Source organism: Haliaeetus leucocephalus, unplaced genomic scaffold (genome assembly GCF_000737465.1).
Source record: "Haliaeetus leucocephalus isolate CR32 unplaced genomic scaffold, Haliaeetus_leucocephalus-4.0 Scaffold752, whole genome shotgun sequence".
Taxonomy (NCBI): domain Eukaryota; kingdom Metazoa; phylum Chordata; class Aves; order Accipitriformes; family Accipitridae; genus Haliaeetus; species Haliaeetus leucocephalus.
Window position 1 is genome coordinate 1,850,570 of NW_010973188.1, and position 15,465 is coordinate 1,866,034.

The 15,465-nt window shown below is 41.9% G+C and overlaps 1 protein-coding gene across 8 annotated transcripts in view; it reads right to left on the reverse strand.

Annotated features, from left to right (window-relative positions):
* CMTR1 (cap methyltransferase 1) overlaps window positions 1-15,465 on the reverse strand; it is a 46,184-nt gene that overhangs the window by 30,533 nt on the left and 186 nt on the right. For 4 of the 8 annotated variants that reach the window (XM_010581141.1, XM_010581145.1, XM_010581146.1 and 1 more), the window contains exons 2-7: window positions 12,718-12,846; window positions 10,457-11,197; window positions 9,237-9,290; window positions 8,298-8,387; window positions 7,038-7,145; window positions 5,839-6,043 (exon numbers count right to left, since the gene is read on the reverse strand). In XM_010581141.1, the coding sequence (XP_010579443.1) occupies window positions 5,839-6,043; window positions 7,038-7,145; window positions 8,298-8,387; window positions 9,237-9,290; window positions 10,457-11,197; window positions 12,718-12,846 (1,327 nt within the window). Of the gene's footprint in view, window positions 1-2,339; window positions 3,961-5,831; window positions 6,044-7,037; window positions 7,146-8,297; window positions 8,388-9,236; window positions 9,291-9,682; window positions 9,772-10,456; window positions 11,198-12,717; window positions 12,847-15,465 lie in introns of those variants that run through there. The other 4 variants (XM_010581148.1, XM_010581149.1, XM_010581142.1 and 1 more) reach the window with 4 other exon arrangements.

Here is a 15,465-nt window from a genome sequence, read left to right on the forward strand (position 1 = left end):
GCGCCTGCTGGCACCGGCACCTGCCTCCCAGCAGCAATTACGGTGCAAAAAGGGTTGCCGACATCTTCAGGACGCGGGGCCGGAGGGGGCTGCTCTCCCGGGAGGAAGGGTCTGCCTCCGGCCGGCGCCCCCTCCGCGAGGCCCCCTCGGGTCGCTAAGCAACGCCGGCGGGGCCGCGGCATGGCCGCCGCCTCTCGCCGCGAGCCACGGGCAGGGCCCGGCTCTCTAGGGAAGCAGGTAGCTGGCGGCCTCAGTCCTTCGCGGTGGAGGTGAGGTAGGGGTGAAAATATATTGAAATTCTACGGAAAACGTTATACATACGGAGTTTTTGTAACTATATTGTATATAAAAATGTATGTAAAGTGTGTTAACGCACTAACAACTCGGCCACTGCCTTAAAAGTGGCACTTTCTGAGAAAAACGGCGCTTTTCTGTGCTTCTGAAGGAGACCTACCTACTAAGGGCACCCCCGCGGCAGCGCCGGCCGCACGACCCGGTCCCTCCTGCCGGCCACCGCGCTGCCGGCTCGGCCCGGCCGTGCTGGCTGGAGGCAGCGCAGGTTTCCGAAGCAGCTGTCTGCCTACAGGACAGCCTATAGCCTGCTCAGCGCCAGGCACCTCATACCATTAATCACCTACAGCTCCGCTACTTCAGTGAAGCCAGAACAGGTTCTGTAAAGCCAGTGATGATAAAGCTTTTCACACAAGAAAAGCCTAATACATAGCTATAGATTATTTTGTCATGAGGGTTTCAAACGCTAACTGAGCTGTCTTGTGCTTTGCATTAAGCTTGAAAGCCAGGGGGCTGTACGCTCAGCACACAAGCACAAATGCTTAGTCTTAAAAACCAAAACAAACACGGCAGCACCAAGGGACAGTAGTATACTATTTGGGAAGTGTAGTTTATGATTATCTATAGTTGCTGTAAGGTACGTGTCTAAATACATGAAGTTATGGCAAAAGGGATTGGCAGTAGGAAGGACTATGACCAGGAAGCAAAACATGGACTAGTCAGAGCATATCTTTGGAAAAAAACCACTTAAATTGGGGGGGGGAGGGGTATGCGGGCATGGCTGAATCATTAAATTGCCTGTTACGTGTTCTGCAAAGGTAAATAACAGTTGTTGCTAAGGCTCACCAAGCACTAATGTGGTAGATTACACATGCAACAGAAAAGCAATTGTCAGACTGATCTTGGAATCCATAGACCAGCAGGAATTAAACAGCACACCATCCCTCTGTGATAGTCCCATTCCACAATCCATTAGCACTCCTTCCCCACTATTCCTGCAGATGTTGATAAACAATATATTGCTCTGAAAGCATTTGATTATCACACTACACGACAGCTATCTTCCAACGGAAAGCAGCAAGTCTTGAACCTGCATCAAGCCTGCTGTGCATCAACTGTGACTAGCTCAGACCTGTAACCTAAATCCTGGATGAGAGACTGAAAGTGCTCAATGCCATGCCAAAACAGGTAACAGTTCCAGGCATGACATCTCCAAGGGGACATTCAGCTGCACAATCAAGTAGAAGAAAGGATCCAGACCTTAGACCAAAGGAGAGCACAGTATTACAAATATGGACATCTTTTCCAGAAGCTCAACAGTTGACTAGACATACAGAAGTGTCAGGTGATCAGCTCTGTATCTGATAGTAGTTTTACTGATGAACTTAGCAAACTGGGAGGAGAGGTCTGCTTTTGTCAGTGAAATGCTTTTGCAAGTGAACAGTATTATTACTTAACCTCTCTCTGTGGACCTTTACACACTATGCACCTACCGGTAACAGTGGAAATGGTTTGGTATACCATTTATGTTCTTCATACTCTAGTGAAGAGAGGACACACTCAGTAATCACACCAAAGAACTACTACATTACTAGGAGAAGCGTTATCCTTCTCTGCAATATGCATAAACACCAACATAACAAAATAAATATGTTGGTGAAATGAAATGAGCAAAAAAAGCGCAGCAACAGGAAAGAGATACACAGTAGAAGAATTTGCAGTCCTAGGTAAGCAGAGTATTTTCCTCCTACTCCTCTTCATCGGGAATGCCTGTTCCAATGTCAGCCTATTTCACAAGCGTTTTGAGGAACCCTCCTCTCAGACATCCTAGAGAGCATGATGTTCACAAAAGAAACTTTCTAGAGCACACACAGAAAATTAACATTAAAAAGGAAAGAGGAAAACTCAAGATGTAATGACTCCTTCACAAAATCTTACTGTAAGGTTTCTTTTAAGAAAGTTGCCTGGCCCGCAGATCAGACCTACCTCGTCTGTTTAAAGTCCTACCAATCAAACCTGTCAGAATGCACTACTTCCTTAGGACAGCATCATCATTCATGCACCTTTTTAATGGGATCTTTCTTGTAGTGGAAGAAGGCAAGAGGTATGATTATGTCTATTAGGGTAGCCACAGCCTTGAAGAGTTGGGTTGTCTTTTACCAATTCCCAAATACAGAAGCCTTTCAAATAACTTTAAAATAGTCACACTGTTTACAGTAATCAAAACATGAAGTGAGACAGTCTGTGTTTTCTCAAAAAATCTAAGACAACTAGGAGAAAAACATTCATCTCAGTGGTTGCACCAAGGAATACTAATGCAGAAATGGATTTATATTTTCCTTCTTAAACAAAATAAACATAGAAACAAGAAAGTACCTACAAATAGCCAAAGAAATATTACAGATGAGAAGGGCTTCCCCCATCCTCTTCTCACAGTGTAAAACAGTCTTTTTCATGTAACAGCAAAGTCAAAAGCATATGCCACTGAAAATGGAACTTCACAGAAAAATTAATGACAGGATGAGGCAAGACTTGCTCAGTCTTTTAGGGATAAGTGATATGCTGTGAGGGTAGTACAACCCACGGCTCAACAGCAATGTTTTGTAAACAATAAAACTAAATGCTTCCTTCTGTGCCTTGTGGTTGTCTACAGATGCTGCTTTCCTACCCTGCCAACAGGACATTTCACTAATTCAGACAGCAGCACTTCTGAAGAGGCAAAGGTTCCTCTCTGCTGCCAACAAGAACTATATGTGGTTTCTGAAGTCGTTGCTAATAACTTCTGGATGCACTGCTTCACAATTCTAAAACCCTTTATGCAAAAGCCTGAAGAGGGAACAAACCAAAGATACTACATGAAAAGAGCACTAGCTAAGGAATTCTGGAAGCTTTTATCTTCTCCATCCCTATCTAACAGAAAATGAGTAACATCAACAGAGCAAACTGATGGCCAGCAGCTCAGCTTACAATGCGTTTAAGCACTTAAGGCTGACAGGGTCCATAATCCACACTTTGTTACCTTTACTGCCAGAGGCCTGGGATGACTCTAGCTGCCATATGAAATTCAATAGGAAAACCCACATTGGCACTTTTCCCTGATACACTGGTCCTGCCTGCTGGTGGGGATGGCCAAGTTCTCAAGTAGCTTGGGCCATTCCCTCTGCTGCCTAAAATAAGGGAAGCTGATGTACACATTTAAACATGTCATTCACTAAGGGCAGTGATGCATACAAACTATTACATTACACTAAGCAGGTCACAAGTAATCATGGAAGCCTAGGTTTTGTATGTCAACCATCCAGCATAACAGCAGTTTGTTCTCTCACAATCCCAATTATCTTTTAGAGATCAAGCTTCTGTACATTCATTTAAAAGATAAGGTCCTTCTTCCAAATGCTGCTAGTTCTTAGCTCCAGCCTCTTCATAGACCCTCTCCTTCCAGATGTCCAGTCCACTCATTCAGCAGTAGTCAACCAAACACCATTAGGTTGGTTCTGGGCAAATGAGTCTGCAGTAACAGTGTTTAGAGAATGTAGTAGCTTTCATTATAGTAAGAATCCTCCTCACCATCCTCACTGTCACAACTGCTCATCAACAAGATGGAGTAGATGGAAGAAATGACACCGCTGTCATTGTCTGTGGCTGGTTTCACCAACACTTTCTGTTTCTCTGCATTCGAAACACACAGATACAAAAGTTAACAGTGACCACTGTACCCACAAATGCTAAATTACTAGTTCTCTTTGAAACTTATAGTCTCTCATTGTCGGTTTGCAATAGTTCTTTCAAGCTGCAGGGCATAGGCCTTTTTCTTTTCCATTTTCAGCATTAAAAGACAAAGGGTTGGGGTTTTTGTCTGTTTGTTTTCATAAGTTTCCTATATGCCTTTTCCTGTTAAGAGAGCACAAATGAGGAGACATTCTCCATCCCTTCGCTGGCACACAGTTGGCAATGGAAGTGGCTAACTATTACAGTGCCTTGCCAGATAAGTAAGAGGGAAGGAACAAAATGTGCTAAGGAGCTCTCAAACAAGTAATGGTTGTTCAGGACACTTACAGCCCCATCAAAATCTCCATACATTTAAAGAGTGCAAGCTGTTCCACTGGTGCCCATTCTGCTAAGGCCCTTGGGAAGCTCTGACTAAGCTTCTCAAGTGCCACTTGCATCATTATTTCTCTTTCAGCTGGTTTCTTCGTAGGAATTCATGTTTAAATAGACACATGATTATCTTTGTCTCAATCAAAATGTCTCCTTCACTGAATAAAAAGACTGCACAGAAACAATTCATCCTTCCTCCTGAAGTGTGTCACAGTGAAGCTAAATGATTTCCTACTAATAGTCATTTATATAATTAGAGCATCTATCGCATATGAAGGTAGGCTATGAGCTGATTTCCTTTTTGTTCAAACAAGCATGAAGACTACTGGTTTACCATACAGACAGAAATGAAGTGGGCTCCAATGAAGGCACCACTTCATCTAATCACCATTAGCTACCTGATGAGACACTTCAATAGTGCTACAGCATACTCTGCAGAGGTGCATATTACAGAACAGCAGTGTCAGTTCTGCAGAGGTGAAAGCAATTCACAAAGCCAAGCTGGACAGCCTTTGAGCAGTGTAGCATTTTCTGAGGGAATCAGACTGAGTTGGTTAAATAGGTTATAATTTCAGGTTTGAACTAACACTGCTTAGCGATGTCATTCTGTGTCACCATGGAGAATGTGAAATGTTTCAAAAACACCTTTCATTAGGTAAAAGGCTTCACGCGTTGCAAAATGAAGGATCATGCACTCACTTCTCTGAGGGGAAAACAAGACAATTACTTAAGGGAACATAGCAATAGAATTTGTTAAGGGGTAGCAGGAAAAGACTTCAACATTTCAGCACCTAGATACCAGTGTCAAGCGTTCTAGAAACAAACTTGGAAGAGGGAAGCAAGAATAGGAATACCCCATACTGGAGTTTTACTTCAAGCCATCACTGTCATGCACAGTCTTTTAGCTACAACTAGGCAAGAGGCTACGCATTTAAGCCACAGTGGCTTTAATTCCACAAAAATTAACATGGCAGAGCAACTGCCAGTTCAGCCATACACCTACACGACACACACCAACGTTCCTTTCAGAGATTTCCTGCACAAGTCTAGCACACAGAAGAGGATTCAGAGCTTCTCATCAGGCACTGCTCTGCTGAGTTTTTGCAATGCTGTAGTCAATAGTTAATCAAAAGGTGCCTGGTAAGTTTTTCAAGGCCCATTCTATGTAGTTTTGCTTTTATTTAGCAATCTCTTTGAAACAGCATAACCTTTAGTGTGGTTAAGTTGCCCCGCTCGACTGCGGAATTCATACCGAAGTCTTTTTCCAAACTTTTTACTAATTTTACTTTACTGTGCAGTAAAACTAGTTACACAACATATCTTAAAATTTATTTTCTAGTGTTTCTGTTGCATTCCCTGAGCATCTCCTTGGTATATAGGTGCCAAAGATGTACAAAATAAATGGAATGAGAGATTGTACTCATCATGCCACATCCACCCACCTCTCACCTTTCCGCTCTCTGATAAGGGTCAGGCGATGTTTTTTCATTTCCACATCCAGTTTTTCTACCATCCTGTCAATGCAGTTATCCAGCACCAGAGAGCGTGTCTTTGATTTGATCTCCTGCCTGCAGATAGGGCACTCCACTTTACGTTTCGTCCACTCATTGATACAGTAAGAGCAAAAGCTGTGCGCACAGTTCAGAGTGACTGCCTGTGGAATTTGAAGGAAGGTTACTTATCAGCGTGCTCTCACAAGCATTGTCAAGAAAAAAAAATACTGAAGTCAGAAAAATATTAGATGAACACTTTCCATAAGGGAAGGGCGAGGAGGAGCCCAAAGCCCCTTTTCTTTAGCCTTTGTAGGGTTTACACACAAAAACTCTCCCATGCCAGACTGCAGACAAGCTTTACAAGTTGGTTAATGGATTCACAGTAGATCACAGCAAGTCAGAAACACAGATGAAAAGAAGTAATTCTATTATAAGTTTCCCCAATTTGAAAAGTATAAATTATGGAAAAATTCAGATACTGCAGAATAGCATCTTAAATTACTGAGAAACCAGAAATTAACATTTCAGCTAGCTCTTAAGTCATTATAACAAGGCTAACACATCAGGTTTCCTGTAGTAGAAATGAATGTAATGAAACCAAAGTTCTAGCAAAACGCAAACAGAAATAACAGTCTACATTTCAGGCATAGTCTGTCACTTCTAGAATCAAATGAAAGCAGGCCGATTTCTCAAAGAGTTTATCTAAACAACATAAACGGTTCAGGACTTGACTGAACACTACACTTCCCTTCCTTTACTAACCTCTTCCTATATCTAAACCTGAAGCAGTCCAGCTCTAGTCAACTTAAAGCATGGTCCACTACAAAATCATTCTTCCTCAGGCAGGCTGTCAGCAGCAGCTCAGAGCACCAGTTCAAAAACACCCAGAACTGCTGCAAGCCTATAAGCATCTTAGGATTAAGCACTCATCTCTATGCAGGTAGAGGCATTAAAGCTGAACTTGCTGCCCAGAAGAAGAGTTAGGGCAGACAGAATGGATTTCTGGACCAAACCTTACCCACAACTCACTGTGGGTCTGTTGGGACCGTTAAACTAACAAAGTAAAGAAATAAGCTTGAATATTGCTTTAATAGAAGTAGGAAAAGCTTCTCAAGTCTCTTCTTTACTGGCAAACCCATACCAGTTTAAACATACCTCAATAAAGTGCTCAGAACAGATAGTGCACTGCAACTCATTCTCCAACACGTCATTCATCTGATTCAACACCTCTTCTTTTTGGGCTCTCACCTTTTCCTTCTCCTCCTAGCAGAAAAGGACATATGGTCATGTATCAACAAAGAACAAGGTTTTACCCAATATAATATTGGCAGGAAGTGCATGTGCAGGGGAAGGTAGTACGAGTAGAAAATCTTACAGCTGCAAGTCTCCACATGTCAAGTCTGTGTCTATTATATACCCAGATCTGTAACCTCTCTCCTCTTTGTAGTCACAGCAGTATTGAGAATATTCCCACCTGCTGTAGAGAACTTACAAGCAAGAACAGCAGCTGTTACCAAAATTCCCTTCAGCCTAAAGAAACTACCAACTGGATCAATCTTTTCATAATCTCTTTCAACCTCTTCCTGGCATGAGTTTGGCTTAAGTCAACAGAAGAGTTCTTTTGAGGTCTTACATAAAGAGAAAAATACCTCAAATATTAAAAAAAGGAAGCATAAGAATTCTAAACATTTCCTTGCATTTAACTGCCCAATATTTTTTTTTTGTTTGGTGTTAAATTAGGCTCCTAGGTACCTGGTCTATCTTCTAAAAATAACAGAGAAATTCTTCCTATTGAAGCTATACTTGAAACAGCAAGACTTGCAAAGACAACATTAAAAAAAAAACAACAAAGCAAACAGCCAGAGGTGGATAATGTAATAATTTCCAGGAGTAAGACACAGGAAAGGATCTCCTTAATTATTTTCCACTCATCACCTTGTGTCGAGAGCAGGAAGAAATGTGGCTTATCTCATTGATTATTCAAATCCCATGTTTTTTTAACCCCACACTCCCTTGTAGGACTGCTGGAACACTGCAGTTTTACTTGAATGCACTCTTAACTGAAAATGAAGCACCTCACGTTTCAAAACACTCTCTCTTTTTTTTTTTTTTTTTTCCTTTTTAAGAAAGGGGGGAATAGGCCCACTTCTGCACAACACACAGTTCAGGTGCTCTGGGCTTTCTTTATGATTGAGAAAGATCTAGTAAGGACTGTTCAACACTAATTTATGAACAGGGCATGGTGTATCCTCTCCCAATCCTGGAAGCTAGAGTCAGCTGCCACATCAAAATACAGGAGTTTTTCACTATGGGAGGCAAAGTACACTCAAGACAAATGTTAAATAAACCATTTCCTCTGCTGCAGCATATCATGTTTCACTTATGAATAAACTAGAGTATTCAGTTATTCCTTACCTTGGTTTCTTCCAGTTCTTTATTCTTGGCTCGAATTATCTCCTCAAAATCTTTTTTACTGCGGCTCAGTTCTTCCATCAAAGCATGATGCTATAACAATACCATCCCAGAAATTATAAGAGTGCCATTATAAGCTATCCTATTAAATATACATGGCCATAATCATGAAGTTCAGTGTACTCATTTCCCCTGATCTCCTCTTTTCTAAAAGAGTAACATATGTATATATGAATTGGGGTGCTAAGGCAGTTTAGACTTAACTTGAAATTGGAATGTAGTGCCAGTTATTTATGACCTTCCCAGTGTCATGACACTTCTCATTCCCCCCCCCCCGGTTACTCTTTCATTTCAGTTAGATTTTACGGTCACCATTTTGAGTGCATCTGAAATGTTTGAGTATCAAGGGGTATTTGACACATAAGGATCACAAAAACCTGTCGCTGTATGCAGGATTACCTGAAGCTGTTTTCAGATTAGCTTTCCAAAAGGAAAGGCCTTTTGGAAAAAGCCTAGGAAACCTAAGTGCATGGCAATCTCTTTCAAAAACATTCCTAACTAAGAGTGAAATTTTTTTCATCTGGTTAAAATTGCCAAAACAACTACCCCAAAACAGATACCCAGCAGACAGACCTCACAAAAAAGCCCACCAGCCCAAAGACCAAATTCAAATAAAAAATAAAAACAAAAAACCCAAAAAAACATGGCAGCTACTTAATGCCTTCAATCTGAGGGCATATTCTCACAATATTTGCTGGCAAATAACAGCTCCCACAAAGCGAGGTCGGCCACTTTGTGACAGAAATTTAGTCTATAGATGAAGATCATCCCATCTGCACCTAAGGCAAAGTCCTCGTCTTCTACCAAGAGGCCACAGCAGTGAGAAAGATTTACATATCTTAGTTACACAGTTAGACCAAACCTAGACTCATAACTACTTGCCTCTTGCAGGACCTGGGCCAGCTGCTCCTTCAGATTCTCCTCCCCATGTTGCCACTTTATTCCCCGGGGGAGGGGGAAGAAAAAAAAAAGAAAAAAAAAAAACAAAACAAAAAACACAGACTTGAAGAAAGCAAGGGACAGAAAATGACTACTTTGCACACTCTCTTTTGAGGATATGCTTAAAGAAACAACGCTGGTTTTCAGCAAACCCCGAGATGTCCCACTCTATTATTACACATGTACGACAGAAATTAGAGCTATCATTTACTGTGAAGAGTTAAAATGGATATATCATTTACAGTTACATACTTGGAACACCTCCACATTACTCTAGCTCTAAAGGCACCAGCATGTTCGTAGAACCAAAGAGGTCAGCAACAGCTTAAACATGAGAAAAAGCTGCAACTCTATCTTTGAGCACATTCAGAGAGGTCAGACATACTTACAGCTCCAGCTGAACTTCCCGTTGTGCCTAAGCATACAACTCCAGACTTTCTGTACTTCTCATACAGGTATCTTGCCTTTAGCAGCAGACTTTAAAGGAACTGATAAATTACGAAACTCACTCCAAAATTAATTCTTACTTCCTTTAAACCATATTTTGAGCAAACTCAAATAGAAAGACTTCAGTTTGTTATCTAAAAAAGCTACTTAACATACACATACTGCTTGAAAGCACTTAGAGATTGCAAGAAACGTTTTTTGAAATATGAAAAAAAAACCTCCCTCCCTCCAGGGATTAAGGCATACAATAACTCACTTGCTTGGAAAAGGAATGGATTTGCTATGCAAACTGGGTATTAATTCAGCCATATACCAAGAGAAATTCACGCTTAAGGTGAATACTTTTCAACTTGTCCTCTCTGTAACCACAGGAGATCAGGCAGAGACTTTTGATTTTTTTTTTATTCAAAAACATGCTTTTTTACTAACTGAAATGCTTTACTATCTTGCTGTAATGAACCTGTTTGTTAAAATTTTTAAAATTTTGCGCCTTTTTCCTAATTCCCCATGGAGCCCGATCCCTTCTGTCTCTGCACTTTCTTTTGGTACCCATGCCTGGAAGTGAAATACTTCCATGACAATTTTAACAGGAGTAATTCACACAAACATTATTTGTGTTACTGTATGGTTCAAGATCTTATTTTGGATCAATGTCTTATATTAGGCATTCCATAAAAATGAGAAAACACAGGCCAAAAAGACTACCACCATTATACCTCTAGCTTCTCTTGCTCTTTAGAGAATGTCCTCTCCAGCTCTTCCACCTGCTGCTGATGATGCTCTTGTTCCATGCACAGCTGGTCCTGCAACTCCCGCAGCTCCTGCTCCATTGCCAGGATCTCCTTCTGAGCACACTTCCTGCGCTTCTGCTTCACATTCAGAACCGCTGTCTGCTTCTCCTGCACTTTGACTTTTAACTTCATTATATCTACTAGAGTTTTCCTCACCATTTCCAAGCCAGTCCATGACTGTGCAAGACCAGAGCCTTTCTGGTCCTTATGGGGGACAGACATGGCTTTCTCAGAGTGGACAGGGCTACTATGCGCTGGACCACTATCCTCCTCACTTGGTCCAGGAAAAGGCAGCTTGACATCCATCTTGTCTGTTAACTGTTTGGCCTCTTCTGCCCTTCCCCATGATTTACCCAAAGGTTCATTGTCACAGGATACTCTGTCTCTTTTGGATCTGGAGTTTGAAGGGCCTTCTGATCCAGATGTCTCCAATTCCTCCAAACTAAATTTACGTTTAGTTCTTGAACTCTTAGCTTTCCCTAGGTCATTCCTTTGGGCTAAAAATGGTCTGATTTTCTCCCATTCCTCTTTAATTACTTCATACTCGTATTCAGCAGTTTCTTTGTTTTCCAAAGGCACTCCCAACTGGATACGGTCTCCTTCAGCGATAGGATAGGCTTTTGAGGGATCCAGGCGCTGTTTGTTAAGCCAGACTCCATTTAGACTCTGCAAATGAAAAGAGAATCAGCAAAATTTAATATGCACTCAGAGAGGCCTCTGCAAGTTATTTCTGGCAACTGTAAACATATCCAACCTCTTCAGTGTTGCAATCAGAGCAAGCCACCTCCTTAAATAAACCTTGCAATATCCAATGTATTGCCTTAGTATCCCAGTTAATGCATTGTATTATCTACCATGCATTATTCCTGCATTACAGATTTTGTGTACAAGCACTAAGAACAACATTAATATATGTGCTTGTGCAGAAGGAAAAGAATGAACTCTAAGGGGAAAAAAACTACCCAAAAGCTTCAGTAATAAGAACTAACAAAAAAAAAGAAGATAACATAGAATATTGCAGTAATTATTCTTGACAATTATTGCACCTGAAATTCAAGAAGCAACTAGAAAAGAAAAAGGAGCATAGCTTATACTGCTTAAAGAAAAAAAAAAAAGAGACAGTTCTCCATAAATACAGGGCAAATATAAACAAGAAAGAAAATGTTCTTCTAGAGATAATATTCAAAGCAGAAAAAGGGGTTTTAAATTAGACACTAACTCAAGAAATAGTTTTGAAAAACAGCAAAACTGATCTGTGCTCAAGACGAACTGCAGAATCATTAACTGACATATCTCAAGGAGATTCAATAGAACAACTTGACAAATGGGTAGCAGTAATAACACAGAGGAAGTGTTAATAGTTAATCTACCACAGATGTTTCCAAGCATGCAACAACTGTTACATTTTCAAGTTTATACAAGTACTGCAACAGAGTTTTGTTTAAGAGCAGTGTAACTTTAATAGTAGCTACTCCATTCCTTTCTGACTAATCAGCTGTTGACTGAAACAACAGTCAAATCTGCATGATGTGTTGAACATTTTTGTTCTACCAGTGCTGTTTTAAAGCAAGTTACTGATTTTATAGTTTTCAGCCCAAATGAGAAAGTGGAGAGATTGTGATATAAAAACCAGATTACTGAAGTCAAAGTGAGACCTAGGTGAGGACTCTAATGTCAACACTTTATTCTAATCAGCTGAGAAGGACCTTCAGAAGAAACTCATTTGAGCATAACATGAAGCATGGTTTTTCTAACAATAGATTCTTCTTGTAGTTGATTGTATTAAAGCAATTGCGTCACTACATTAAGGAGTATCAGTTTATCCTTTCATTAGCAGTACAAGAATATTATCCTTTTGGATACTGCCAAGATTCATAGGATTTTTTTTTTAAGAAAGCAACAAAAAACAGGTTCACAGACTGCAAAGTGCCCTTGGCAAGACTATAATTGTCTGAAAAATGCTAAACCAAGAGATGAATCTATATACAGAAAGCAATACGGTTTGCATCCCAACTGCAGCAGACTGAAGCTTCCTGCTGGAAATGCACAACTGGCAAGACGCATTCCCGTAGTCCTTCTATCACATTTATACGATATTATATCATAGCCCATATATTGTTTGAGCCCAAACAGGGCATTCTCTTCAGTGAATCTCGGAGTACAAGGTCTTTAATCAGTCTCTGTACCTTGTTATCCTTGACAGTCCACTGCCCTTCTGCATTTTGCTGGAAAACACAGTGCTTACGAGAGATCATCAAGGGACAGGTTTTTGACACCAGCTGGTACGTGAGATCTAATCCTCGGCCTACAGTTACCTAAAAATAAAGTAGTTTAGTAACTGCAATCAGCAACAACATGGTAAATTCAGTTTATTTCATTTCAATGTACAATGTCATTTCAATATATGTCATTTCAATTTAAGTACAGCAGAAATCTATCTAGATTAGCATCTTATAGATATTTCCAAAGAGTTTGGGATAATATGATTTTAATTTTTTTTTTTTGCATTTAAATTCAAGAGTAGATAGAAAATTGAAATCTACAAAGTTTGAAGTATTCTCTTTCTCTCCCATTGACGAAAATTTGATTGTGCTAAGGCAGGTTACAGCCTTGGTTTCATGGAAACCTTCTGCAGCAGCAAAGCTGCTCAAAGCCACTCTCAATCCATCCATGTCCCACCTCAGTCATTACCTAACTAAACACCATTTCTTCTAACCAGTACAACTGTTTGCGGGTCTAAAGATTACTTCTTACCCTCTTCTTTCACTAGTTGCATCTGTTTAACTGTCTGTGAACAGTAAAGATACAGGAAAAAATAGCCCAGAAAAGTGCCACCAAGAAAATGGACATGTAAGCATGCCCTAAATGCACAATAGTTTTGTAAACCACACGGCTCAAACTGAGCTACATGCAGTTCATAACCAGTGGTGAAAGTGATCTAAATAATCTGATTAGACTCTAATCGCATCTTCTGGAAGAAGGGATGTAGTTTAATTGTACCGTTTCACAGTGTCTTCTTAAATCTGATCTAATTGCAGACTGCCATTTAAAGCATGGCTCTGCTCTCCCTCCCTCCGCTGCCTCCTTTGCAAGATCTGATAGTCATACACACCTTTCTTATTCATCTGTGTGTTGCACAAATTTTTCAGTCAGCTTATCATGTCATTAGACAACCGCATGGATCCAACATAATACAGCAGGAACACACAGCCACAAAAAGCAGGACAAACACCTTTTAGCAGAAGCCCACAGTTAAATCAGGTGAAGAATATTATAAAAGTGTGCTCTAGTTTTTATGCTTTAGATGAAGACTGCCCTTCTTTTCTCCTGCAATCCCAACTCACTTGTGTCACACCTTCCAATTCCTACAAGATGGCAAGATGCTGCAGTCAAGAGAAGTTCATTCACTACACATTACCTGAGCAGGCCTCACCTTGAGTTTAAAGCAAGAACTCGGACTCCCATGTCACAACTAAATGCAAGGAAGCAAACTGAGATCATGAAATACCTAAGCACGTTGGTCCCTACCTCTTAAACACTTGATATATATTAGTGTTCTGTCAACTTGGATTGCATATGTAAGAGGTACAGAGACTCAGGTGGATAAAGACTCCTGTTATTCACACTCAGTCACGCGCATCTGATACAATTAAGCCCAGGTAGGGCCAGTCACAAAAATTCCCCTTGATCGAGTTCATTGAGCATCAGGGGGGGCTGAGACATTACCACTCGCCTGCTGGAGTTCGCTGCTGCCCACATGGTACCAGCAGATCACAGCACATCCCCACACCTCAGCAGTGCAGTTTGGCACCGACATTTAAATCCCCAATGAAAGCAGTTTGTGCTAACATGCCAGCCTGTGGCCTGGCAAGCCTGTGGTACTGGGATGCTGTCAGTCCCCCTGTTGCCTGTGACAAGGACTGTAGGGCTGTGCGGATGATCGGAGTAATAACATCTTGAACGAGATTCTCTGCACAATTAACAGAGCCCTGGCTGCAAGTTTTGCAGATGTACAACTCAAGGCCTTCACGGACCATACTTGCACACCTCCTGGCTTCAAATCCATAATGGGAGAGTAATAAAACTATACCTCTGCTTAAAGAGTTGCCTAGCATTGAAAGAAGAGTTAAGAGGGGTACCTTTTGCAACGTGTACGCAGAAAGGTATTAGGTACAAGGTGAACCCGCAACGCCTAACCTCCTGATTCCGAGCCCTAGATCGGCAATCCTCTTACAGTGCCCCAACCCGCGTCTCTGCCTGCTGGGTTTGAGGGAAAGAGCCCAAGGACCCATTTGGGCTTTCCAATTAAAAAACATGATCACTGAAAAAGGGTTATTCCTGTGCCATACCGAAACAGGTTTAAAACGTGACCTCGTTTACACCTGAATGACTTAAGCCACAACACTCAAACACGCTTACCATTAGCCTCACCAAAGCATCACCTTGTTAATTAGGCTAAGGATTCCCACCCCCCACTTTACGTTTCTGTCACAAGCAACTCCTACCTAGACACGAGATCGTCTTAAAAAAGATTAACGACCGAAGGCTTGGCAAATCGGACTGAGGCGCCTGCTCTCACGCCCGCGCCCCGCTCTCCGCTGCCTCGCACGTTACCGGTGCTGAAACGCGCCGGTTCTGGCCGCTGCTCCCCGCCGCCTCGGCCCCTGGGAGCGCCGGGCAGCGCCCCGCTGAGCCGCCCCGCGGGGAGGCCGGGCGCGCACCGGGGTGAGCGGCCGGCTCCTCCGAGCGGCAATTAACAACGGCTGCTCGTTAACCGGGACGGGACGGGACTTCTTCCTCCCGGGAAAGGCGTGAAGGAACAACGCGGCTCCCGAAACAAAGCGCGCCGAGGGCCGCTCGCCCCCTACCCCGCGCGGCCCGGGGAGGAGGACGCCACGACGGGGCTCGGGCCGAGCGGCGCCGGTAACGGCCCC